Source organism: Cottoperca gobio, chromosome 6, assembly GCF_900634415.1.
Source record: "Cottoperca gobio chromosome 6, fCotGob3.1, whole genome shotgun sequence".
Lineage (NCBI taxonomy): Eukaryota > Metazoa > Chordata > Actinopteri > Perciformes > Bovichtidae > Cottoperca > Cottoperca gobio.
The window spans coordinates 19,658,422-19,683,841 of NC_041360.1; the positions used below are offsets into that span (position 1 = coordinate 19,658,422).

Genomic DNA, 25,420 nt, shown 5'->3' on the forward strand with positions numbered 1-25,420 from the left:
ACCGGGAACAATGGAGATTTTGTTCTGGTGTATTTTGTTGCGCCATACATACAGAGGAGAGCTTGACTATGCTGCCATCTTGTGATTGCATCTGAACAGGTACAGGATGTAAATGAGAGGACTAGGAAGAATGTCCTTGATTGCTTCATCAGTGTCATACTAAGCAGTAATGTTGAATTGATGTGAAAGATATCATGAGCTACCCAGATGGGAAACAAAACATTAAGAGTCTTGAAATCTATCTATTGGGATACTGGCTGGAGACTCAGTGGAGACTCTTTGATCAAGAGAATATATCCTGACAGCTGCTCAGAAGCAAGAACCAGCAGTGGTCAGAAAATAGCTGCATGATGAAACTATAAAAGTCTGAGGGTGAGAAATGCCTTCTGCCGAAGTGGTGAAGGGACTGCCAGGATTTTGGGAAATCAAATAAATTCAATCATGTTTGTCAGGAAAGTTAGCAATTAAATCTTTATTAGGTCTGCAAAGACTTCCCAAAAATAGGTTAATATAACAAAAAAAAGTCAATATCTCATTCTTAAACCATACAAAACCATATTGCATCACACTTAATACTGTTGATTACTCCAACGCCTCAGAACATTCATATATGGTGCTATTTGTTTACAACACAACAGAACAGAGACAGGAAATGTTATGGGCCGAGCAAAACATCACTCAAAGACTCATAAACCACACTGTTTGCCTTTACATCAATCTGAAGGTGGATGCATACTTGTAAATGTCATTTCTGGAGTTAATGCAAAGACTTTGGCACAATAGATATTCGGTCATCTAGAAACTGTAAGCAAAAGTCCTTGCAGGATTTAGTGCATGTTGAGTATATTGTAATCCGCTGAAGAGCGAAGAGCAGCGCCGGAAAGGAAGAACTGGGGAGTTTGATGGATGCGTGCACATGACGAGAAAAGGGTGGTGGGTCAGTGGAGGGGAAGGGACGGGGCTCTGGTGCAGTTTGTTTTAGGGTACAACCACCTTGTAAGGGCTCCCGGGGATGTTGTCGTCGCCCCATTTGACAATGACGGTGTAGCTGCCCTTGTCCTTGACGGTGTAGGTGACATTATAGAGCTTGTTGCCCATGTGCTTGACATACACCTCCTCACAAGGAGTCTGGGGTCCATGCACGCCGACCATCAGCATGTTGGTACCTGGACGAGAAGTAAGAGGGGGATTTATAATGATATATGATATGATGTGTGTGTGTGTGTGTGTGTGTGTGTGTGTGTGTGTGTGTGTGTGTGTGTGTGTGTGTGTTGCATTTTCTTAAAGCTGCACTATTCAAAACATTTCATACAACCAATGGATGAAATGATTAAGTATAATATAAGAGGGGTTGCTCATAGTGACAAACCCATAGAGAATTATCACCCCATCCTGCAGTTCACGCCAGCTGATCCTCAGCATCTTGGTGTCTTTTAGCTCTTTATTTTGGTCTTATGGCCTGCAACTTTAATGTTTTGTTTACTCTCACTCGTCGTTTCCAGCATCAGCAGGCAGCCGTTTTCAGTGGAAAAAGCTCTGACAGAGTGTATGCTACCTGCACAGCAGTGAATACTGTGAATACTGTGAATACTGTGAATACTGGCGTGGTCGGGTTGCCAGAAACACAACTTGAATCAATGAAGAATGCTAAATGTTTTGTGTCTGCTGATCAATATTTTGGGCTTGTGTTTTTACTGTACGGATATAAAATCTGTCTGTGTCTTCATGTGGCTGATCATCTCACCTGCTTTGCTGCAGTCAACTGTAAAATTGTTTTTCTGTCCGACCACAGCCTTAGACAGCCCTGCTCCACGACAAACAACCATGCTGGCATCAGATGTCAGTTTTGTTGAGGAGGTGGAAGAGGAGGAGCTGGAGCTGTAGGCACCGCCCACTTTGGAGGTCTTGGTAACTGTTTCAACCAAAACAGAGGAGGTCTCATGGAGGCTGTGCCCCCCTGACAGCCGGGCTCCTGTAGGAGAGGGAGAGACAGAGAGAGGTTATCTAATGTCATCGTGGCTCAGTCAGTTCTGCCTGGGCTGAAATAGGAAATTATTTCATACCACTTTCAAATAAAGTGAACTTCCAAGACTCGTGGGAGTTCTTTTTATGTCACAATTATTCAATGAAAAAGGAATTTGTATGCACCAAGTAGTGACAGCAGGATTATATCAGTGTAGTGTCAGAGAAAGACAGCTTTTATGTCAAATGTACACTGAGCAGTATGAGCGAAGAATGATTTTCTTGACTTCCACACTTTTTTCAGAGGAACATTTGTTTCATAATCGAGACACTTGTCATGTAAGATCCACAGATCAGATGGGAGAGAGACTGTTAAGCAGACCTGTGATTTTAGCTTTGAAGGGGCTGCCCACTATGTGCTGTGGCCCTGCGTATTTAATGGTGATGATATAGTTTCCGGGTGCCATGGGTGTGTAGGTGATCTTGTAGCCTTCAGGACACTCCCGACAGTCCATCTTGACCTTGGACGGCCCGTCGATGTTGACCGATAGAGTGGCAGAGCCTGCGTTACAGGTGTTGACCACAAACTCTGTGGGTGCACCTGGAATGCAGAAAAAGATGATAAAACATCTTAATCGCTGCACATGATATGAAAATCACAAGGAAGCCATGCTGAATGTATCAGCTAATGTTTTACATATTTGTAGTGGTAAAGGTGATTTCTACCTGTGATCCCTCCCTGCAGTCCAGCGCCATGTGCTGTCACCATGCCTGGGTCTCCAACCAGCCCCGGGTCTCCCACTCGCACATTAAAGGGGCTTCCAGGAATGTGGCATCCGTTGAACTTGACATCTATGGCGTGAACTCCGTTCTCCCGTGGAATGAAGCGGATTGCATTCTTGTCTGAAAACAACACAAGTGGATAAAGTCTTCCTGAATGATGCTTACCACTGTTTAAAAAAAAGCAGATTTTTCTGTTTTATGCACTACAGAGTGAAGTTGGTGCGTACCGCTGTCAAGCTCAGTGACATAGCATTCCTCAGAAGAGCCGGCGGGGGTGTGAACTTTGGCATCCACCACACCCCGAGCCCCATTGCGCTGAACCATGAAGGATGCCTCTTGGTTTACCTTCAAGTCCTTCTCCTACAATAGACAGGGAGAAATATGATCAGAATAAATGTGCGTGTGCCCGCACCTCGAGGGACACAAAGTGTGTGACTCATCAAGCCTAAACTAGAATAGATTTATCGGTTGGGTGTGAGAGGCAGTAAAGGTCAGAGTTTATAGCGAGGCGTTTAGTGTTTTTGCCCTACAGGCGGACGAGCTGTCCTACCTCAGATAAGAGGTAGTGTGACATTATAAACGATGGTCTGATATTGCACTTCACCTGGCTTCTAGTGGTAGGAAAGCACTCTGAAGAGGCATTTCAGTCAACTAAAAATATATGTTTTCAGCATTGTTGGCAATTGTAATGGAAACTGTGAAAGCAAATAAAAAAAGCATCTGTGAAGTGAGGAGAGCAATATTGTGAGCTGTCACAGGTATCTTTGAAGGAGTCGTTATCTTGCACTCCCTGTTTTCTTGCTTTTGCCCTCACAGTAACACAATCACAAAGACTTGCTGACTGCCCACACATAGCACAGCTTGTGTTGCCTCACATTAGCAAGGGACAGTTAATCCAGCCCTTCATCACTGGCCAGCATCACAGTATTATAGCTCCAACACTGGCATTCAATTACATTTCAAGGGCAAAGTGCTATTAGACAAAAATATCTACAGCCACTCTATCATTATGTTACACGCAATCTTTAATTCAACCCTGATATTTTGTAACTGTGCATGTGTAGTGTCTGTGGTTGTTTATAATGTGGCCTTTATCAACTCTGTGTGTGTGTGTGTGTGTGTGTGTGTGTGTGTGTGTGTGTGTGTGTGTGTGTGTGTGTGTGTGTGTGTGTGTGTGTGATCTTACCTGAAGGCTTGTAACAGTGAGCCTTCGGGCCTCGTCTGACAGTGTAGCAATCGGAACAATGAATGGACTGTCAGGGATGTGCTCGTTGTTGAACTTGATTGACACCTCGTAGTCACCTGGGGAAGCAGACAGGTTATTTACTTTCACCATCAAATGAACTGGAGGAAGCGTGGAAGAATTACTGAAAGGTTTAGCAGTTTAGTGAAAAAAAGACTCTGAGAAAACAATCAAAATAAGGAGACATTCTACACTCGTGGGCGACAAAAGCTTTACCTGGTTCTTTCACTATGTAGGAGACGCCGCAGGAACCATCCTTCCTGTCCTCAAAGGAGATTTCAGCCTTGCTGGGACCCTCTACAGCGATGGACAGACCGCCAGCACCTGCCTCTCTGGTCCAGATGCTAAATTCAGCTAGAGAGGGTGAAACAAAGGTTCATCTTAAGTATCAACATCTCATGAAACATTTAAAATCTTGTGTTGAATTCCATCCAGCCTATGGTTCACTTCAGTACAGTGGCAGCCTATGAAGAGTTGGCATATCGACTAGATCTGTACCATGCTAAATATATATAAATATATTGATCTTATTACAGGACCATGATGCTCAATAAGGCACACCCCATATGAGGTTAAGTCAGGTTTCTTATGATTTACCCCTGAAGTTGTAACCGCTGTGAGAGTATTTTGAACCTGGCAAGCTTGACTCATCTTTTTCTGTATTTTATTTCTGTATTTCTTTTATATAATTATTTTAATAATTTTAATTACTATTATTATTCTATTATTATTTATTATTATTATTATTATTACTTTTTGTCATGTTTATCCATTTTCTAGTGAATATCTTGTTCTGGTTCTGGGCTTAATTACTGTTTTCTGTCATTTATTGCATTGGGATGTCATGGAACAATAACAAATTATAAAAACTTTGGTCATAAAAAAATGAATAATCCATATTTGTAGAAAACACAGTTCTTCCCACTGAGAGCACATCCCACGTCCAGAGAGTGAACTTACAAGGTGCTGCAGCCACGCCTCTTTCCAGACCAGATCCTCCTGCGCGGACCTTGTGTGATCCTCCCTCCCCCATGGGCCCCACAGTAAACTGGAAGGGGCTACCAGGGACGTGTTGGCCTCTGTACTTGACGTTGACAGTGTGGGGTCCCATTTCCTGAGGGATGAAGCGCACACTGTAGGTGCTGCTTCCTCCATCAACTATGTCAGCATCCACTGTTTTCCCACTGGGGCTGGTCACCTGAGCCGTCATGGCCTGAGAGCCACCCTCAACTGGATGAGGCAGAGCAGCACAGAGGACATGTTTAGATACATCCAAGACATTTGCACAGTATATACAACAGATATTCTTGGTTAAAAAAAACCACAACATATATATTTTAGTTGATAGTTAAATCCAAAGTATTTTCACGTTCAAAAAGTGGGTTTAAATTTGGACTCTCACCCTCAGGTCTGGCAGTGATGCCAGCAAAGCTGCTGAGGCTCTCTCTTCCCAGAAAGTCTCCAAAGACATCCCTAAAGGGGCTTCCTCCTCCGCCCATCTGGGTGCTCTCCTCCACTCGTACCTCCCTCTTGGTCTCTCCACCACGGGTTTTGCTGATCTCAGTGCGTTCAGTGCGGGTGTAAGTGTGGCTGCTGCGGGTGAATGTCCTGGTCAGCCTCTCCTGAGCTGAAACCATCTGGAACCAGTTTCCTAGAGTGAGGAGAAAGCAGTGAGAATATAAATGGGAGTGCATTTAGTTTAAGATGGTTGACCAGCTGCCCTCTAACCACTTGTGACTGGCTCCTGTACTTACCTGGGATCTTGAGATTAAGGCCACATGTGCTGCCCACTGAGGCAATAGAAGACGCCTGCCTCTTTCTAGTAATACTCTCCTTCATTCTTCCTTCCCCGGTCACCTTCACTGTGAAAGGACTTCCTGGAGGGCAAAAACACATTTACAGTGAACAAAATATATACAGATTTATTTGAATTTTAAGATTTCAAATGTTTTTGTATGTAAGTAAGTAAATGATTCCAACCTGGGATGTGTTTTTCAGCAAACTTAATGTTAACAGTGTAACTTCCAGGTTCTGTTGGACAGTAGGTGACTCTGCATGTCCCGTCCTCAACATCTTCACAGTTTATATCCACTTTGCTCGGACCTTCAATTGACAATGCTAGACCTCCATAACCTTAAGGTAGAAAAGAAGTAGAGAGAAGTTAAAAAAGTATGTGTTGCCTTCGTATTTGCCCTGAAGGTGGAACATCACGTCACTAAATCTCACCTGCGTTCCTTGTATCCACAAAGAATTCAGCCATTTCTAAAGTGTGTGCCTCCACCAGGCCTTTACCGAAAGCCTTTACTCTGCTGGCCTCGCCAATCTCTGACTGGCCAACCATGATTTTGAAAGGGCTGTTGGCTACGTGCACGCCATTCTTCCTCACGCTAACTTCATGCTCGCCGACCTCCTTGGGGGTGAAAGAAATACCTGTGAACATAAAAAAGGCAGAGAGGGAAAGAGTCAAGACAAAGAACCAGAGTTAAATGCATTCAATGAATCCAACACTGCTTATCTATGTTCTACTCTTCCTGTGATTTTGTTTATCTGGCAAGTGAATATCTCACCGAGGTGTCTGTTGGGCAGTCTCTTGAGCAGGCAGGGCTCCTCGTTGCCTGATGGTGCTCTGATACTGGCAGTCAGAGAGCTCAGATCAGTCTCTGTGATCTTCAGGGACACGTCAGCTGCTGTGCCAACATTCAGCTGTGATGTCCTGGTTATGGCATCATCACCTTGACATAGAAAAAGGTTTATAGTCAACACATAAACCTGATTTATGATAAACACATCTGCTATAAAAAAAACATAAACGTCAGTCTATGGGAGAAATTATTTATTTCCTCACCAGTGATCTTAGCAGTAAAGGGACTGCCAGAAATGTGCTTGTTGTCAAACTTGACAATGATGTTGTAGTCTCCAGGAGCCGTGGGCAGGTAGGACACAGTGCAGGTACCATCTTTGTTGTCCTTACAGGTGATCTCAGCCTTAGACGGACCCTCCACTGCCAGTGACAGACCACCTGAGATAGAGAAAAACTCTCTCAGATTCAACATTTTCTGCAGTGTAGTAAGGGTTAACTGTATTACCATAAATCCACTGTAAAATATACTTAAAATCACTCGGGGAAATGAGGTATAGTACCTTCTCCTGCATTCTTGGTGACCACAGTGAAAGTGGCAGACTTGTTGACCATGCCGTAACTCAGACCTGGACCATAAGCAGTGACCACTCCGGTGTTCACAGCATCCACAAAGAACTGCAGAGGGCTTCCTGTAAGGGTTATAATCATTAGCAAACAGTGATGAGACTGAGGACTGGGAATAGTATCAATCACATTTTATTTACAAAAATAAGAGAGCAAAACATCCTTGATAAGATCAAGACTATTTCGAAAGTTGAAAGCAGCGTCCCACCCTCCTTATATGGTGTGTTTCTGACCTGGAATGTGATTGCCTTCATATTTAATGTCCATCTCGTGCAGACCTCTCTCTGTGGGCTGGTACTTTATTGTGATGGTGCCATCCTTATTGTCAGTGATATGCGGGCGGGCAGTCTTGCCTGAAGGCATCCGCACCTCACCTGGAAATGACAGTAGTTTGGTGAAATGTTAGTGACCTAAAAAATTGGTTTTGTGTGTGTGTGAGTGTGCGTGTTTTTGTATGTTGAGTGCTGGATTTGTTCATCACACCTGTGATTTCTCCTTGCTGTGGCGTGAAGGGGACGAGGAAGTTAACAGGACGGAAGAGAGGATCAACTGTATCGCGGGGAACAACTGGCTCATTTGTGGCCTGTCAATACAGAGAGAAGAAAAATAGTTGGTTTCATACAACTAAATGTCAGAACAAGAGTGCACCTATCACACAAGTGTAGCAGCTGTTTAAATACTATTTCACTCACCATCACATGGAAGGGGCTCTTAGGGATGTTCTGTCCCCCAAAGCGGATGGTAATAACATATTTCCCAGGTTCAGGGGCTGTGTAGTAAATGTCAAAGGTCCCGTCACGATTTTCCACCACATCCATGTCCAGCTCCATCCCTTGTGGAGTCTGCACTTTGCAGGTCACCTTGCCTTTCCCAGCAGCCTTGGCGTCCACTGTGATAACTGTATCCTCTGAGGTCTGCAGCTTCTGAAGACTTGCTGTTAAGGAGAGAGGTAGTAAGGATTTAAGTGCTACATCAAAACATGGATTCTTTGAACAATATGTCCCAGAAATAAAAACAAAGCCACTGTTACTCACACATGCCATGTCCTCCAATAGAAACTGGAAAGAAAAAAATGCAGATTTAGAATATAAATATGTTTCTATTTACATTTTTATTTATTAGAATAAATGTGGATCACAGTGGGGTTAATTTCTTACCTGTGAGGCAACATTTGCTGGCGTCTCCTGTGGGCAGGGACTGGATGCGGTATGGGGAGTAAGGAATCTCATCTCCTCCATATTTAATGGTGATAGTGTAGGGGCCCGTAGAGTCAGGTACATAGGAAACTGTGTATGTGCCGTCCCTGTTGTCCTGGATGGTTGCATTCTTTGGCTTGCCCTCTGGATCCTGTAAATACACAATATTAAGTTATTTTAAATGTTGGTTTATGGTTTAAAGATTCTGAAAGGTGAAAGGTATCTGAACCCACCAGAATCTGCACTGTGAGCAGTCCCTCTCCAGCATCACGAGCATCAATGGTGAATTCAACTGGCAGGCTTGCAGACACACCTTTTGTGTCTAGACCGGGGCCACTGGCACGCACCTTACTGGCGTCATGCCCAGGCTGAGACATCACCTTGAATGGACTGTGGAAAAAGGAGAGAATATCAAGTGTAATTATTAAACGCAGTCATTCAAAAAACAGAAATGGAAAAAGAAAATTTGCTGAGCTACACTTTTTTAAATCCAGTCAGACAGAGCAGAACTTTAATTAAGACATATCTGCACATACTGCCTGGTTTGGTGTTTTTTTTAACTCATACTGTACCTGTGTGGGACTTCCTGATCTGCATATTTGACGGCTACAGTGTAAGGGCCATCCTGGGCTGGGGTGTAGTGAACTGTGTGGGTGCCATCGCCGTTGTTCTTCACACCAACTGGCTCCACAGTTCCTGGAAATAGGACATAATTGAAACAATCATATACCGCCAACTTGCTATTATTTGTCAGCTAAGAGTAGGCAAGAGGTTTTCTTATTCAAACCGTATGGTCTTACCTTTTGGGCCATAGAGTTTGACATCCAGTGGAGCCTGTCCAGCCTGGGTACAGTCTGCTGTGAAAGTCTGAGGAACATGGGCTCTCACTCCGGTGCCCAGTCCCGGGCCTGAGCACTTCACCTTTGTGGGATCCACAGGGTCCTTCACTGGAACACGGAACGGACTGCCGGGGATCGGGTGACCTCCGTAGTTTATGTTGACGTCATAGTCTCCAGTAGTGAAGGGGATGTACTCCACGCTGCAGCTGCCATCTTTATTGTCCTTGCAGGATATTTTTGCCTCTGATGCTCCCTCGATGGTCAGGCCCAGGCCTCCTGTTCCAGCACCCCTGAGAGAGAAGCCAAAGCTTTTATTTAATTGCACATTATTTATCTCCTTTAACCCTCATCCTATCAAGATATTTAACATACAAGGACTACCGACTGGGTTCCCTGGGGACCCCAATAATAAACTACTGTAAGAAGCAACCATCATAGCTAAACTTATTTCTCCCCAAAACAGTATTAGTTACACAATTTATGTAATCTGAATTTATTTATTATTTTAGGAAAGTTACAGGATATTGTGTAAAACAAGCATCTGTGTGTGTCCGGCAGAGTTCCCCTACCTCCATAATGTGTGTGATACTTTAAATTAGGACCCATGTCAAACATGAGCTATAATAAATAGTTCCATCTATTAAAACTGTATAGGTGGAATCTTCAGGACCCAAAGACATTGGTATTTAAAAAAATAAAAACATGATATATGGGTCATTGGTTGACAAAGTCATGAACATTTTCAATGATAAAATAATGCACCTGTCAGATGTGGCAAAAGGAAAACCCCTAGGGTCAGCGGGGACCCCAGTTGGTAGTATTAAGGTTAAATGTGATCCAACAGTACCTGGTCTCCACAGTAAAGCAGTTGGGCTTGTTGGTAATCCCTCCCTCCAGACCTGGTCCAAAGGCACGGACCCGTGTCGGATCACATCCCTCCACCACCAACACTCTGAAGGGACTCTTGGGCACCGGCGCGTCGTCATACTGCACCTCAATCAGATGCATTCCTGCGCACAAAGCGATACATCAGTTCAATGCCTGTTGCCATACTGTACCTCTCTGCCTGAACGTTCTCAAAGCAAACAAATGGTTTTCTGTTATTGCCGCTTGCTTTTAATTATGAGCCAGACAAATTCCCTTTTAGGGAGATAAACATCTGTTTATCTAAAAAAAGATACCATCTAGCATGCAGACGCTCTGGTGAACATACAAGGCCTTACATCTGTTCCCTATTCATTATTCTGTTATAACATTTTTCTGACAGAGCCCTCTCAGTAGGCCTATATGCCAGATTCCCAGCAGCACTGCTATATTAGAGCACGTCTGGTGGTGGTGAAGTGCTCTGTGATCTCTTTGCTTTGTGTTATAGGTCTCTAATAATATCCCCTGTTATTCCCTGCTCTATAGCTGTGTGCAGGCAGCCTTCAGCACAAATACCTGCCTGGTTAAGAGATTCTGTTCAAGAGCACACTATTTATAAAACAGCCTGTCTGCCTCTCTGCTCTCTGCCCCTCACATCATTGCTCCACTGCATCATTCTGTATTTATACCCCCCTCTTTTTCATTCTTTCTTTTACCACTCTCCTACTTTATTCCCAAATGGCACCCAATACAAACACCTGTTAGTGACTGTCTCTTTCAAATAGCCTCTATCTGTCTGTAGCAGGTTAGGTTTGCTAATGTTATAAATTTGACATAGATCTAACTTCCATCATTGTCGTTTGGTGCCTATCCACATTATGATCCTTTAACTGTGTGACTAACCCTGGTAAGTGAAATAAAGTAATATTTGACTCCTACCATCCTCGAATGCTGTGTACTCCACTCTGTAGGTGCCGTCTCCCTTGTCAGTGATGTATGTTTCCGTGTTGGTGCCGGAGGGGCTGATTATATGAACCTTCACATGATTTCCTCCAACCTTGTTGAGGGCACGAGCGTCGACGATGAAGTGTGTTGTCACTTCTCTGAGGACCCCTAGAAACAGAAAAGCCCTTCAGGTGATTTGTTTCCAAAGAGAAACAAGACCAAGTGGCCTCAGTCATATTAAAGACTTGACATTATAAATCCATGTGACAGATTCATGAGTTGTCTCTGAGCTAGTTAAAATAGTATATACTCTGGCTGCAACTAAACATTCCATATTCTTTATTATTGATTAATCTGTCTGTTATTTTTTATTTTATCAATTGATCGTTTAGTCTATAACACTTCATAAGATATTGTAAAATGCCCATCACGACCTCCCACAGCCCAACGTGGCATCTCCTAATAGCTTGTGTTTTCAGAGCCACAGTCCAAAAGCAAAATTGGAATTATAATGATAACAAATGGAGAAAAGCAACCTGCAAATGTTGGGCATTTTACTTGTTAAATGAGTTTCAATCGTTTTTCTTACAATTCACCTAATTAGCTCATTCTTTAGTACATAACCTAAGTTTATTAAAAGGCTAACATGAAGTGCTAACTCAATTCATCTTAGGTTCTTGCTTACCTCTGGGCTCCACTCCTGGCCCATAGACATGCACCCCGCTGGTGTCCACCGAGGGCTCCACTTGCAGGACCTTGGGAAACTGGGGAATCATCTGGCCACCATACTTGATCGTGATGGTGTGTGTGCCATGGAAGGGTGGGATGTATGTAACGGAGAAGGTCCCCTCTGCAGTTTTCTGGATGTGCACTTCAGCCTTAGCCCCGCTCTCTGACACAATCTCAATGGTGAGCTCGGCGTCGCCTGCCCGGGTGCAGTCCACAGTAAAGGTTGCTGGTTCGCCTGCCTTGGCCTTCTCCAGGCCTGGCCCGGTAGCCGTCACCTTGGCGGGGTCCAAGGCTGCGCGCACTGCAGCCTTGAAGGGAGAGCCCGGAATGTGCTGCTCGGCAAAAAGGATGTTGATGGCATACTCTCCATGCTCAGTGGGCAGGTAGAACACTGAGCAAGTGCCGTCACCGTTGTCCTGGCACTCAATCTTCGCTTCGCAGGGGCCCTCCACAGTGAGGCCCAGCCCCCCTGCACCAGCTCCCTTTGTGTCAATAGTGAATGGAGCTGGTTTACCCACAATGCCTCCCTTCAAGCCTGGGCCAAAGGCTCGCACCTGTGATGCAACAGTCAGGTCAGTTTTTGAGATATAAAAAACATAAAATATTTGTGTGTTATGTTTATTTATCTGTTATGTGTCATGAGCCTCGAGTATGAACACAGTGTAGAACTTCATGCAACTTTCATGAACTTTCACCTTTGAAGGATCAGCAGGCATCACTGCTTCAACCCCAAAGGGGCTACCCATCACCGGGTTGCCATCATAGCTGATATCAACCTTGTACTGCCCCTCCTCTGGGGGAATATACTTCACACTGTGAGTGCCTTTGGCTTTGTCTGATTCCAGCTTGCATGGGATTGGTCGGCCTGAGGGGGAGGTCATCTTCACACCCACATTGCCCTGCCCACCAGCGCCCTTTGTATTAATCGTGAACTCCTGATCCTTTCCAACCTCCACTTCTGCAAGAAAGATTAACAGGAAACACTTAAAACTGATGCAATTAACTATGTTTACATGGTAAATGCAAGAGTGTTTGTAACTTACTGGTGTCTAATCCCTCCACTTTCACCTTTCCAATATCCAGAGGTGGTGCCACTGTGATGTGGAAGGGGCTCTTGGGAATTGGATCTCCTCCATGAGTGACTGAAATTGTCATGTTACCCTGAAATAACACAAAGGGAAGAATAAATATTGATTTGGATTGATTATTATGAATAATCTATGTAATGGGCTTCAAACAGAGGACTACTGTACCTGTTGAAGAGCCGTGTACTTGACAGTGTAGGAGTAATCGTGGTTATCGATGATCTCAAAGTCACGAACCGCCTCTCCTGTGCCTGACGCTGTGAAATGCACCTCAGGCTTGGCCTTGCCGGCTCCCTTTGTGTAGATGGTGAAGTGGGTTGGAGTGCCCACCTCCACTCCTGAAACACACATGTTTTGTCAGTGCTGCCAATTCTAGTCAAATCAAATCATTTATATTTCATTTAAGTATTGTAGAGGGTGTTTTCTACCAATGCAAATACCTATACATTTGGTGTGCTTGGTGTTTATACTAATACTGGTTCATGTCGTCAGTTGATCTCACCTGTCTTGTTGAGTCCGGGGCCCTCTGCTCTCACCTTACCAGCATCATGGGAAGGATCCACTTTGACTTTGAATGGACTGATCGGGATTTCCTGACAAAGCCAAACATAAAATAATCATAAGAAATGACTCAAGACTAAATATAATTCACTCTGGAAGAACATGTAGAATAGTCTACGTAACTCAGTCCCTCGTGCAGTGGAAACAGTATTCCTACCTGGTCAGCAAACAGCACCATGATGGTATATCGGCCTGGACCGGGGGGAGTGTACTTGACAGTGAAGGTGTCATTGTCATTCTTGATAATGTCAAATTCGATGTCTGCCTCGGCGGGGCCAAGCACCCCTGGGGCACACTTGATTCCAATGCTGATGTCGCCTAATGGTGCATAGCAATGAGCATAGTTCAAGAAGGTGAATCAAAAATAGATGATCTGAATAAATATAAGCAGTCTCTCCACTGCCTAGAGCTTTATTTCAAGTATATTTCAAATAACTTACCTCAACTAAACTACGCAGATTTACTTATTCAGTTCATGCTTTGCTTCATATTTTTCAACATCCCACATGATATAGAACTAATTATTGTTAAGAATCAACTAAACCCAGAAGTGTTTTTGTAACCACCCACACCATCTCCTCGTACATGCTCACCTTGACCAGCCTCACCGCAGTCCACCGTGAAGTATGTTGGCTCATTAGCCTTGAGCCCCGTCTTCTCCACTCCAGGCCCATAGACTTTGACTTTGTCGGGATGACAACCCTCTCCAACCAGCACCTAATGAATTCACAGTGTACTTGAGGAAAAAGCAGTTGGTTCAAGTACAACTGCTGCTATCCTCCTACTTTGTCCATAATTGGTGGAGTATCATTTTATTAAATTGACAAAATTTTAAGTGCAACATATATATAGTATATACAGTATGTATATACTATATATATGTGTGTGTGTGTGTGTGTGTGTGTGTGTGTGTGTGTGTGTGTGTGTGTGTGTGTACATCGCCATGTGTCTTACCCTAAAGGGGCTGTTGGGCACGTTGACATCCCCCCAGGTGATGATGATGGTGTGTTTAATAGACTTGACAGGGGTGTACACACACAGAAATGTGCCATCTCCCTTCTCAGTAATCTTGATGTTGATGGTGGTGCCTTCAGCGTCCTTAGTGAATACAAAAGCATGTCAGCTCTGCTCTGTACATGCAATATCAATGATGTGTTCCTATAAATGAAGGTTTCACAAACTGGTGCTCTACCCATACCTGTGCGTAAATCTTAAGGTGACCCTTCCCAGCCATGTGGGCGTCAATGGTGAATTCAGTCGGTTTGTTCACAATGATGCCAGTTGGCTGCAGGCCTGGACCAAATGCTTTCACCTGCAACATTTTGTTGTTTTAATGTATTTTGTTAGGATTATTGCAACCTGCTTTATACTTATACATATGATATATATTTCAGTGAGGGGAAATGACCTTCTCAGGGAAGACGTCATTTTCTGCAGGAAGGATGTGGGCCATGAAGGGACTGTCCTTGATGTCCTCGTCATCACAAATGACATGGACAGCATAGTCACCAGCTTCAGTGGGCCAATAGCGTACATCACAGGAGCCATCACCCTTATCATCACACTCAATTTTAGCCTGTGATGGGCCTTCGATGGAGAAGCCTAAACATCCAAAGAATTAAAACATTCAGATTTCACAGTCAGAATACTTTTTATTTATTTACCTTTCGTCTGTAAGAGGTCAAATCACTTTCACATGACTCACCTAGAGTTCCAACTTCAGTGCCGATGGCCTCTACCACAAAGTCAGCCGATTTCCCCACCATGCCAGTCTTCAGACCAGGACCCCAGGCCCTCACCTTCTGAAAACCTGCCTCCTCACCCACCTCCACTTCGAAGGGGCTGCGGCACACAAGATTACACAATATTACCAAGCGTAAATGTGACTGTGCATTGTTAAGGAATAGTTAAAGGTATTAGGAGTCTACCTGCGTGGGATGGGCTGTTCTCCCCAGGTGATGCTGACTGTGTATTTACCACGCTTAAGTGGGTGATATTCACATTCATACACACCGTTTCCTGCATCTCGCACTTTCACTTGCTCTTCTGCTCCAGCTAAGGATGAATAACACAGTCAATATAGATTCTTATCAAGTCAAAGAGACATTTATGCATTTTGTTTATTACATGCGTATGAGTTCTTAGAAATAAAACCAAACAAAGTGAATAATCATAAAAATGTATGAGGACGAGTGATGCAAAGAAGAGCGATCTGTCTGACTCACTTGGTCCTTTAACTGAAACGCTCAGCGATCCGCTGCCAGCTCCCTTGGTGAAAACTTTGAAGTCTGCAACCTCCTTTACTCTCACGCCTTTGGGCTGAAGGCCTCTGCCTGTAGCTCTGCAGGCATTCGGGTTTATTGCTGAAAGGAATAACAAAGAAATAGTGTGAAAGAGAGAAATATTTAACAAAGCAAATGGCAACTGAGAGTAGCCAGCAGTTGACAGCGATGTTAGTAGCAAAGACATTAAAATATCCAATTTAGGTGGGATTCCTTAAAGCTTGGCTGACAGAACCTGCAAATGAGAATGATGCTTTTTGCAGCACATATAACACACAGTGCAGAATGCTGGAAAGGATATTGACAGTTTTGTAAGCACCGAGGGAGCATCTGACAACATTTCAGTCAGTCACTCTGAAATGTTGACTGCAGGCTTAAACCAAATGCTGGACGATGCAAATTTAGACTTGATAAAAAAACAAACATGTCAACAGCACAAGCAAAGACATTTAACAGAGAAGAACGTGGACCGAAATGCAAAGTGGGACAATCTGTAAACTATTTGTACAACATGACATCTCATCTCCCTCTGAACACGAAACCATCAAGCTGCAGGACGCAAGAAGATGCAGCAGGCGAACAGGCACGGCATTGAGCCGCGGCACCCTATTCTTAGAGAAAGCACAGAGTAGCATCTGCAGGGCGTGGCATAGAGGAAAGGTTTGGGGGGATCTGGCTGAGCAATGGGCACAGGCTCCTCCCAGCAAACCATACTAACTTGGGCGGCCAGGTTTTTGGGGGGGTACTCTTTTCCCACCCTTCGCTCCAGGAGGGGTGTGTACTGACTGAGGGACTATCTGCAGAGGAGCTCCCAAGGGAGTAGCAACTGGTGGAGCTAGAAATGACAGATAGGAAGGATTATGGTCTATAGTGGGTGGATGTTCCCAGGGAAAATAAAGATGACTGTAGATTCTGATGGATATTCTGATGGATAGATCACCCAGACGTTAACGGCATGATAAGAAATCTGATTTGTCTGACAGTAATTTAAAACACAGACAGATGGCTCACCCTCTGCGATGTTGACAGTGAAAGGGCTCCTGGGGATCTCCTGGCCTGCAAACAGTACATGGATGGTGTGAGGCCCTTCCACCATGGGACGATAGGTGCAACGGAAAACACTGTCGCCCTTATTCTCCAGGATGAGCTCCACTGTGTCCTTTTTCCCCTGAGGATCGACAATTACCACACTGACATCGCCGTTGCCAGCACCTAAGTGTGACAGGAAAATGATCAGTTATCGCACGTTAAAGATGCTGTACGTTAACTTTCTCTGAGAAAATACAGCAAGCCTTTCATCAGATCACAGTACTGTTGTTGAAATGTATACATTTCAGTGTGAAAAGTAGTTGTATGTTCCATACTAACCAGCTGTGTAGATGTCAAAGTAGGTGGGTTTGTTAGCCACATTGCCTGTAGGATCCAGACCCGGTCCCCTGGCATGGACTTTTCTGGGGTCGCCCAAATCCTTTGCAACATTCACTGTGTAGGGGCTCTTGTCAATGTCTTGACCAGCAAACAGCACTTTCACCTAAAGAGAAAAACAACAAGATAAAGTTAAGACACTTTTAAATAGAGTGTTTTGTCCGTGTTGTGCAGAGTGATGTGTGGTCTTGCTCTTACCTTGTGAACACCTTCAACTTTAGGAACATAGGTCACAGTGTAGGATCTGTTTTTGTCCTTGTTGGGTTTAACCTTAGCCTAGAAAATAAGACGACAAAGTAAGAGAGGGTTAGATGCAAAAATGAGAACGTTATCAGGATTATCTGAGTTAGCTAACAGGCTGTGTGCTACGATCAGGTTAAAACGTGCCTCCTCTTTGTGTCCCTCAGGATCCTCCACATAGACCAGGACCTCACCACTGCCAGCTTCCAGAGTTTCCACAGTGAACACAGCTGGTTGCAACACCTTGTTGCCATGAGGCTCAATACCTGTAATGTAAATACAGAGACGTGATGATATATTCTGCAACACAGTGGCACACCAGCAAAAAAGTATCAAAAAGTTTCCTAACAGAGTAAGACTAAGACGCTTGTGCTATCCCCAAGGTATCTGTCGCCTAACATCACTGCTTTGTTATTCAGGACTAAGTAGGTGAACATTATTCATTACACATTCATACTGTTCATATGAACTGTTGTAAAGTTCATGGCTACTGTTGGGCTACCCACCAGGTCCATAGGCTTTGGCCTTGTTTGGGAAAAGCTGTTTGGCCTTGAGAGAAGCACCGGGCTTCAGCTTTGCCTTGGGGAACTGAGACAGGTAGGTCATCACTGAGTGCTCATCCACATCAGGGTCCACAATCTCCTCAGGGGCAATCACCTGCAGCACAGACAGACAACCAGAAAATCAGAGGTTAATAATGTGCGCTGCATTTTAATTGAAAAGCATAGTCAACACAAAGAGTAAAGCTCAGTTTATATGCAACATCCTGCAACAACCATGACATATCCTAATGTATGTTTAAACTGACAGCCTTGTCAATTGTAAGAAAGGTTATGGTTGACTCTTTATATAACTTTCCGTTATTAAGCATGGTGCAATGGGATTTAATAAGGATTACATTTATTTATTTCCCCCACCTCTAACTCCTCAGCACTTGTATGCCTGTCTATGACAGCGTGGCACAAAGCCACGCTCCACGCTGTTTATATTTAACCCCAGGACAGCAGGGTTAAGGATTGTTGCCCTCAATAAGCCAGCCAGGGGGATTTATCCTGAGCCAGACCTTTCCCACATCTCCTTAACACCACCACACTGCACTCCAGCCCCCAGGCCTGCATACATGACATACACCCCCCGGCTATCTCACCAATGCTAAGCCTCATGGAGAACAGCTAACCCCGTGTCTTAGACAAACAAATAAACAACCTGCATAGAGTACATTACAATACGGAGACTCAGAGTTGTATAAATGGGGCTGGAAATATTGCACTCTGGCTGTGTTCACATTGTTATTCTGATGAGCGCACTCCTCTGCTTCAGAGGCTGGCTCGGAAGGTGTTCAGAAATCTCACACCTTCACAAATTCACACATCTACTTAATAAAACTCCTGAAAACTCACATACGGAGAGCTACAATGAAGTAAATGGAAATATTAGAAGGAAGATGGGTAATAAATATTTTATGAGACCCTCCAGCATGATCTCCCTGTAAAACACTGGGCTCCATTTCATACACAGTACTGTCTTTCTTTAGTTCAGTGTTACAGTGTGCACAGGTGTATGTACATGGAGTGAGTTTTAATTTGCAAATGTGTCTTGGTGCTTGCTTTTCATTGCTTAGAAATGATTGGTGGTCCACTGAGTATAAACTATGTTGATACCTGACAGTAAAAAAGGCTACCTGCTTATCTTGTTGTGCTGTGAGATCAACCACACCCAGCTGAGCTAAAGCAAACTAAAAAGCACTTTGTGAATGGCATCTATCATGCATCTTACCTGAGGCACACCCAGCCAGTCGTCAGCCTGTTGCATGGCTTCTCTGGCATTCTCCACAGGCTGGTTGGGGTCCCATTCTGCCCAATCAGGACACAAACCTACAGAATGTAAACAGGAAGATTAGACAATTCTGCACAGAGAAATGCAGTCACGGCTACACCGCTGTTGCTATAATAAGGCCACTTGGGCTGTCACTACTATCTGTCTAACACCTCAAACTACAACATCACATGACCTTACCCTCACTGCTCTGCTCCTGTGAATCTACTATGTCTGACAATGAAGGTCTCTCACTGTTCAAAAGCTCGAGACGCTCTGGCACTTTCACTGTGGCTAAAGCTAGCCTCCTCCATGCTGCTAATGCCTAAATTGGATTAGTGCTGCTGATGCTGTGGCTACTCACTCAATAGGCCCATATGGGCACATCATAGAATACTATTATCCAATTAGTATTGACACTGGCCCACAGTATTAACAGGGTTGAGATAACATGCATCTGCAAGGAAGGCGTGTAGCTGTCAGTTATGAGGGTCAAGGGTGGGCCTTCCACCATTTTGCCATGGGAAATCTATGCTTTTCAAAATGTCAGCTCTCGAGTAAAACTAGATTCACATAGTGCATAATGCAACATCACTGTAAAACCAAAGGAGTTGGATATATGCCATAGCTGAATAAGAAAATACTGGATATACAAACAGAAATTGTATCTGCTGTCAGATAGAATACGTGTTTCTCCCTGGTCTGACCTATGATTTGTTTTTTACATTTGTGTCTGGATTGAAAGCAGAGCTTCTGTGTTTCAGAACAGAGCGAGTTTCGTCAGTTACCCTGCTGTTTGGTAATAGCTGATGAAACAACCTTGTATGGTCAGTGCTGCAGCACAGTGTTTGAAAGATGCATCTCTGCAGATCAATGGCTCATATAAACACAGTTAAACTCGGAGCTCTACAGTCTTCTAGCTACTCCTCCACCTTTTGTTCTGTGAAGCACAGATAGGATAGCACTCTCTGTAATGTTCAGCTTTTTAAGCAGAAGCCTGAACTGGCAGTGACTCAAACTGTGACCTCGTGGTCCTTGGATCTGTGGCTTAGGCACCTCCCTGTGATAGATAACTCTGCATTTTGATGCGGAGCCAAGCATCCCCCTTGACAGAGGAGGAGGAATGGTGCCCAAATTTGGGGGTGTTGTGTAGCAGCATGGCTATAAACACTAAAGCAGAGCTTGGGCCTCAGGGCCCGGAACAGTGAAAGGGAACGCTTCAGTCATTGTGGGACAGCTGGCAGGGACATCCCCCGGCCATCAGCAACCCCTCTACAACCCACTGACACTACCTGCTCTCCAGAGACAAATTACACTGGCTGACATCTGAATCTGTGTGTGTGTGTGGGGGGGGGGTGCTGCATAGTGTGTGAGAGATATACAGCCCTTATGTCTAGATGAGGAGCAAAGGAGATAAAATCTCCTGAGAAGGTGATACTGTTTCAGACACGCTGACTGACACATGCCTGGCCCCAACCTCCATAGCAACCAAGGAAAACCGCTCTACAACAAGCCTTTTAGCAGGCACGGCACGTATTCTGACTCAGCACTTTCTCCGCCTGGCCTGTAGAATCAGCTGATGCCACTACAGAGTTCTTACCAGGGGCACAGTTGTCGACCAGAGCTCCCAGGGCTTTGCCGTCCCGCCAGTCACGGTTGAAGTTGTGGATGGGCAGCTGGGGCACCTTGTTCTGTATCCAGCCCAACAGGCGCTGTTTGGGGGTCTGCTTCTTAATCTCCTCGTCATCCTCATCGTCCCACATGGGCATGGAGATAGAGTAGTGGAGGATGAGAGTCCAGATGAGACCCAGGATCAGCTTTAGATTCCCATCCACAATGGCTTTGCTATCTGTAGTTGGACAATAGAGGCAAAAGTGTTCATGAGGAATAATAACTTCCAAAAAGTTCCCATAATGCACCATGTCCTACATTGTTTTATGGTGTAGTTAACTGCATCTTCCAGCTGTATTTTTTATTGTTTATTGTTTTTAGGCCCTTCCAGGGAGATTTGTGCAATCTACTAGTAAATTGGTTTATTCTATATATTGTTATCGCTGATCAAGGCGCCCCAAAGCTAAACAAAAGGAAATTAAGACCTAAGATGCAAACATAAGTGTATTATATCAAAATAGTATTTCCTTGCAGTTGTACAGCGTTGACCAGAAATATAAACAATGATGATTGACTGCTGAGGAGACAAGAATCTAATGCTCCTCGCTGCTTCCCCCGAGCCCCTTTCTCTCAGACAGCTGTCCTGCTGAGGACCCTGACAATCTGTCATCCAGTCACAATGGCACTCTAAAGACAGTGGCAGCTGAGGATATGTGGAAGTGGATCCCTCTCTGCATAAACACCCCTTGGATTCCAATTACGTCCAAAACTTGTAGCGCCACAGTGTGATCAATCAAATAGGTGGAGATTAGATTCATTGACAGCGAGCACGCAGCTCATTTGCTGGACTTCTCTGAGGAAAGAGTGTCAAATAAGCCATTTCAAATCCACCTTCCCTTAGAAATGCAGCCATTTAGACCAAAGACCTCTGCGGAGCGCTTTACTTTAATGTCTACTAATCAACTAATCTTGAGCGATACACTCCACTTAATTCAGTAAGACTTTAATAACGAAGGGACTTTAATGCCAGTGGTTTATCACAAGACTATTTTATGGAGACTATCTTTTCACAGATGAGTGCCTCCTATCAGAGGGTGATGTTTGATGTGTCACTGTTTGACTGGCACAGGCAGGTGGCACGGAGTGGCACAGTGTGGTGGTTTTGATCCCACCGTGTCCTGATTTAGGGGCAACTGTGTGCTCAAAGAGACATCCATCAGTTGGTATCGAGTTACATAGTGTGACACATGTGCCTGCGGTGACTTTTTTTTAGTGTCTCTGGGTCACTGTAATGAGCATGAGACATTATCTTAAGAGGACTGCATGGCCACACTAAAGCTGCATAGAGGGAGAGGGTTCAAGGAAAGAAATAATGCCACAGTGTGTTTCTGTACTGCTGGGACAGCTGCACACTCTGCTGACTTTGATCAAATCTGAGACTGTGACCTTCGACCTCCTGTGATCACCACGACCCCTGATATTTGAGCTTGCCATTGAGAGCTGCAAAGATTAATTGTCAGCTATAATCATTTTGATAATTGATTAATGGGTTTGAGTTATATTTTAAGAATATTTATTTTAAGTTATCTGCTTCCAGCTTCGTTATAATCAACAGATTAATCGACAATGGAAATCATTGTTATTTGCCGCCCTTATTGACACACACACGTCAAACTAACACTGTGTATGGAGGTGGACACACTGTGGCCTTCACAGTCCGCCGGCCAAAGCCTCAGCCATGCCGGGAATTTCACTCAAGTGTGTGGCATGGATCATTAGTCACCAAAACAGAAAAAATACTCTGTCAAAGTTTTAATAACTTTGCTCCTTTATGAATTGTGGTTTTGTCTACAGGTGTATAATTAAGCTGTAACTCTTCACCCTACAATATGTCTGCTTTTCATATTAGGCTACTAGTTTCTCCTCAGTTGTTAAATATTTCTAAGAGGTGGCATTCTGTTCGCTCTGGTAGAGTGAAGTGAGTGAGTCTGCGAATGTGACACGTATATCAACAACAATTTATTGTAACTTCAGCTATCTGTACCACAGTCTGCTCCCCAAATCCATCCGGGGTTAATCTTCACCTCACAGGAGTTGCTGATGGCTGTGGACAGCAATGTGCTGTCAGCGAGGAACCTCATTGAGTCCTTCTGACCCCTGACCTGACAGAGATGTGTGTGCGTGTGTGTGTGTGTGTGTGTGTGTGCGTGTGTGTGTGTGTATGACTGCTGTCCACATGTATAAATCGTGTCATTCTCATTAGCACAGTCCTAGAAAATTTCCGGCTCATAGTTCACCACATTGCTGCAGCGAGAGTGAGTTTAAGCATACTATGGAGCCACCAGTCCTTGGACCTGACACAAGTTAATGACCTCAGTGACACCTCTGCAAGAACTTTCCAATAAGCTGTTGACCCCAGCTCCATGGAGCTTTCCAGAAGCCTGTGAAACCCATGTCTCAATGCTGACTGACACATGGACTGATAGCATGCCAAGAGAGCAGCTACAGAATGTGTACGTGTCTCTATGACATATTTAACTATATTAAAAGATATGAAATGATGTTGTGGTTCAGATTTTAAATATTAAAGCACAGCATCTTATTGGCACTAACTGTCATCTTTTATAACTTGTTCCTATCTAATTGAAGCCTGGTTACATTTTATGTTTGACTTTTTCTGCATTTTTTTTTATGCACCAGTGCATTGTTTCCAGAAGCCATTAAATCTAACTTACCTATTGACACCAGTTTGATATGCTCTCTGTCGAGGAACTCCAGAGCCACAGACACATTTTCAAGTTTCATCTGACGGAAGTTGGGTCTGATGTGGTGCTTTCTGTACATTTTCTTCTGGCTCAAAACTTCCAGGAGTGAAATTAGCTTCAGCCCATCAGTAAAATCCCTCTGCAGGTCGGTGACGGTCTTGTTGACGCACTTGAGGTGCTCGTTGCACCACCGGGTGAAGGTGTTCTGCTGGATCTTCTTCCATGGCGCGTCCTCGGCCAGGTCCTTCTCCGTGGCTGGCATCTCGTCGTCCTCCTCTTCCCCAAAGTCGGTGGCCTGGTAGTACTGTGGAGGCAACTTGTCGTCGCCGTAGTTATTGCTCATCATGGTTGCGTTTTCCGTGTCCACTTTTATACTTCGGTAACACTTATGTGTTGAATTGTGCGCTCGGCAGAGCCGAAGACTTTAGCAGGTCGATGGCAAGCGCGCTCTCGCTGAGGAAAGTTCAGACTTGGGAGAGTTTAAAAAGCAGCCGAGAGATTTTTCGGATGTACTTGCGAAGAAACCACTTATGTCAGGACAGTGATGGATTAAAATATCCGATTTACAATGTGCAAGGCAGCTGGTCGTCCGCCTTTTTTTTAATTGGCACCCTCTTGACAAGTCGTTCCTCTATTATGACCCCGAGAAGAATGTCGGTTTTTGAAAAATGAAGTTTCGCGGCAGGTGAGCTTGAGCTGCACTGTTAAAGTTGACTCGAGCGTGTTCAACTTGACTGTTGAGCGAGGACAGAGTTGGGTATATAAAGGACCCAGGGCCGCGTCACTCAGCCTCTGTGATCATAGTCTATAATCTATAAGAATAAGGAGAGTCGGGGTCGGTTTACGGGGAGGATGGGGCAGTGATTGGTCAGACCGCAGGCAGCACAACAGTTGCGGCATGCTCCTTATTTTTAGGCGCTCCTATTTGGGCGGTTGGGGGCTGTCCTGGGACTTGATGGTTGTCGCGAATGTGTGTCATGCTCAGGATTCAAGTGGCTGAACAATTGAGCTAAGAAAAGAAAATGAGAAGTGTAGTGTGTCGCTCTGTCGCAATAAGTTTTAGTCTTTTTACAGAGGATAAGTGTCAGAAAGTAGGCTTTGGAGAGAAACATTTTAAAGGATGAGGTCACCCTGGTAGTGATGAAGTGCATTACGTACGTTTGACAGCTATCTGCCACCTCTGAGTGAAATGTATTTCTATGTAGACAAGCAAAGGTCAATACAAGCTCAGGGAAGGTTATGGAAAGATACTTGATATTAAAGAAGTGCAGTTTATTTGGATTTTGATATAGAATAATTCAAGTTCCTTCTCAAGAAAACTGTAGTAATTAAATATATTGTAGTTATATCACCAACAAGAACTGAATTGTCATTCAACTCACTAAATTCAGAATGTATAACACAATTTATACATTTAAATTCCTGTCAGGCCACATGAGAATCGTTTTTCTACTCAACAAGAAAGGACACATTGACTTCTTAAAGTGACTTAAAGCAAATTAGTGTCATCTCCAACTGTGTCAACGTGACAGCATTCATTGATCCAAGATGAGGCTGTGTACAGAAATACTCTGAGACAGTTGACAGTGTGTGCGCATAGTAAAATTGATCATCTATAAACAAAATGAGTCATTTCCAATAAATGTTGTGTTTGTGCTGTCATGGTGTTGTGACTCAGCAGTCAGTGACACGGCAGTGACACCAGATGCCAGCACCATCCTTGATGAAGCAGTGGGAGGTAAGAGTAACTGTGACACATGCAGAAGGCATTCTCATGATACTCAGTGGACACAGCCAGGGGTCCCCTTGTTGACCTCCCATTATATAATAAAATACTATGAAGATTGTTTGTTAACCATTTTGGCCATTT

At 44.2% G+C, this 25,420-nt stretch overlaps 1 protein-coding gene across 2 annotated transcripts; it reads right to left on the bottom strand.

Moving 5' to 3' along the window:
* Positions 1 to 454: 454 nt before the first annotated feature.
* On the bottom strand, positions 455 to 24,294 carry LOC115009625 (filamin-C-like). Of its 2 annotated transcripts, XM_029433761.1 has the most exons (47): positions 23,521 to 24,294; positions 20,775 to 21,023; positions 19,136 to 19,233; positions 17,866 to 18,016; positions 17,507 to 17,625; positions 17,318 to 17,395; positions 17,063 to 17,225; positions 16,706 to 16,906; positions 16,413 to 16,529; positions 15,638 to 15,775; positions 15,341 to 15,467; positions 15,118 to 15,254; positions 14,821 to 15,014; positions 14,611 to 14,724; positions 14,367 to 14,510; positions 14,006 to 14,129; positions 13,570 to 13,730; positions 13,354 to 13,444; positions 13,020 to 13,189; positions 12,810 to 12,927; positions 12,462 to 12,724; positions 11,723 to 12,320; positions 11,032 to 11,205; positions 10,076 to 10,238; positions 9,190 to 9,518; positions 8,962 to 9,085; positions 8,623 to 8,779; positions 8,351 to 8,540; positions 8,228 to 8,251; positions 7,886 to 8,127; positions 7,677 to 7,776; positions 7,427 to 7,567; positions 7,130 to 7,258; positions 6,834 to 7,007; positions 6,556 to 6,720; positions 6,215 to 6,418; positions 5,969 to 6,121; positions 5,743 to 5,865; positions 5,391 to 5,639; positions 4,949 to 5,218; positions 4,205 to 4,342; positions 3,932 to 4,047; positions 2,973 to 3,105; positions 2,689 to 2,865; positions 2,345 to 2,563; positions 1,745 to 1,972; positions 455 to 1,166 (listed from the first exon to the last, which is right to left on the bottom strand). In XM_029433761.1, exons 1-47 carry the CDS (start codon positions 23,894 to 23,896, stop codon positions 979 to 981), a joined length of 8,241 nt encoding a protein of 2,746 aa, XP_029289621.1. In that variant the 5' UTR covers positions 23,897 to 24,294; the 3' UTR covers positions 455 to 978. The 2 variants fall into 2 exon arrangements, with proteins under 2 accessions (XP_029289621.1, XP_029289622.1); XM_029433762.1 differs by lacking the exon at positions 16,413 to 16,529.
* Between the last annotated feature and the right edge of the window lie 1,126 nt (positions 24,295 to 25,420).

Coding starts and splice junctions, on each gene's coding strand:
- LOC115009625 (XM_029433761.1), bottom strand. CDS start 23,896: ATGATGAGCAATAACTACGGCGACGACAAGTTGCCTCCACAGTACTAC. Junction 12,928..13,019: donor AGTACACGGCTCTTCAACAG/GTACAGTAGTCC, acceptor GTGTTATTTCAG/GGTAACATGACAATTTCAGT. Junction 6,122..6,214: donor TGTGGATACAAGGAACGCAG/GTGAGATTTAGT, acceptor TTCTACCTTAAG/GTTATGGAGGTCTAGCATTG.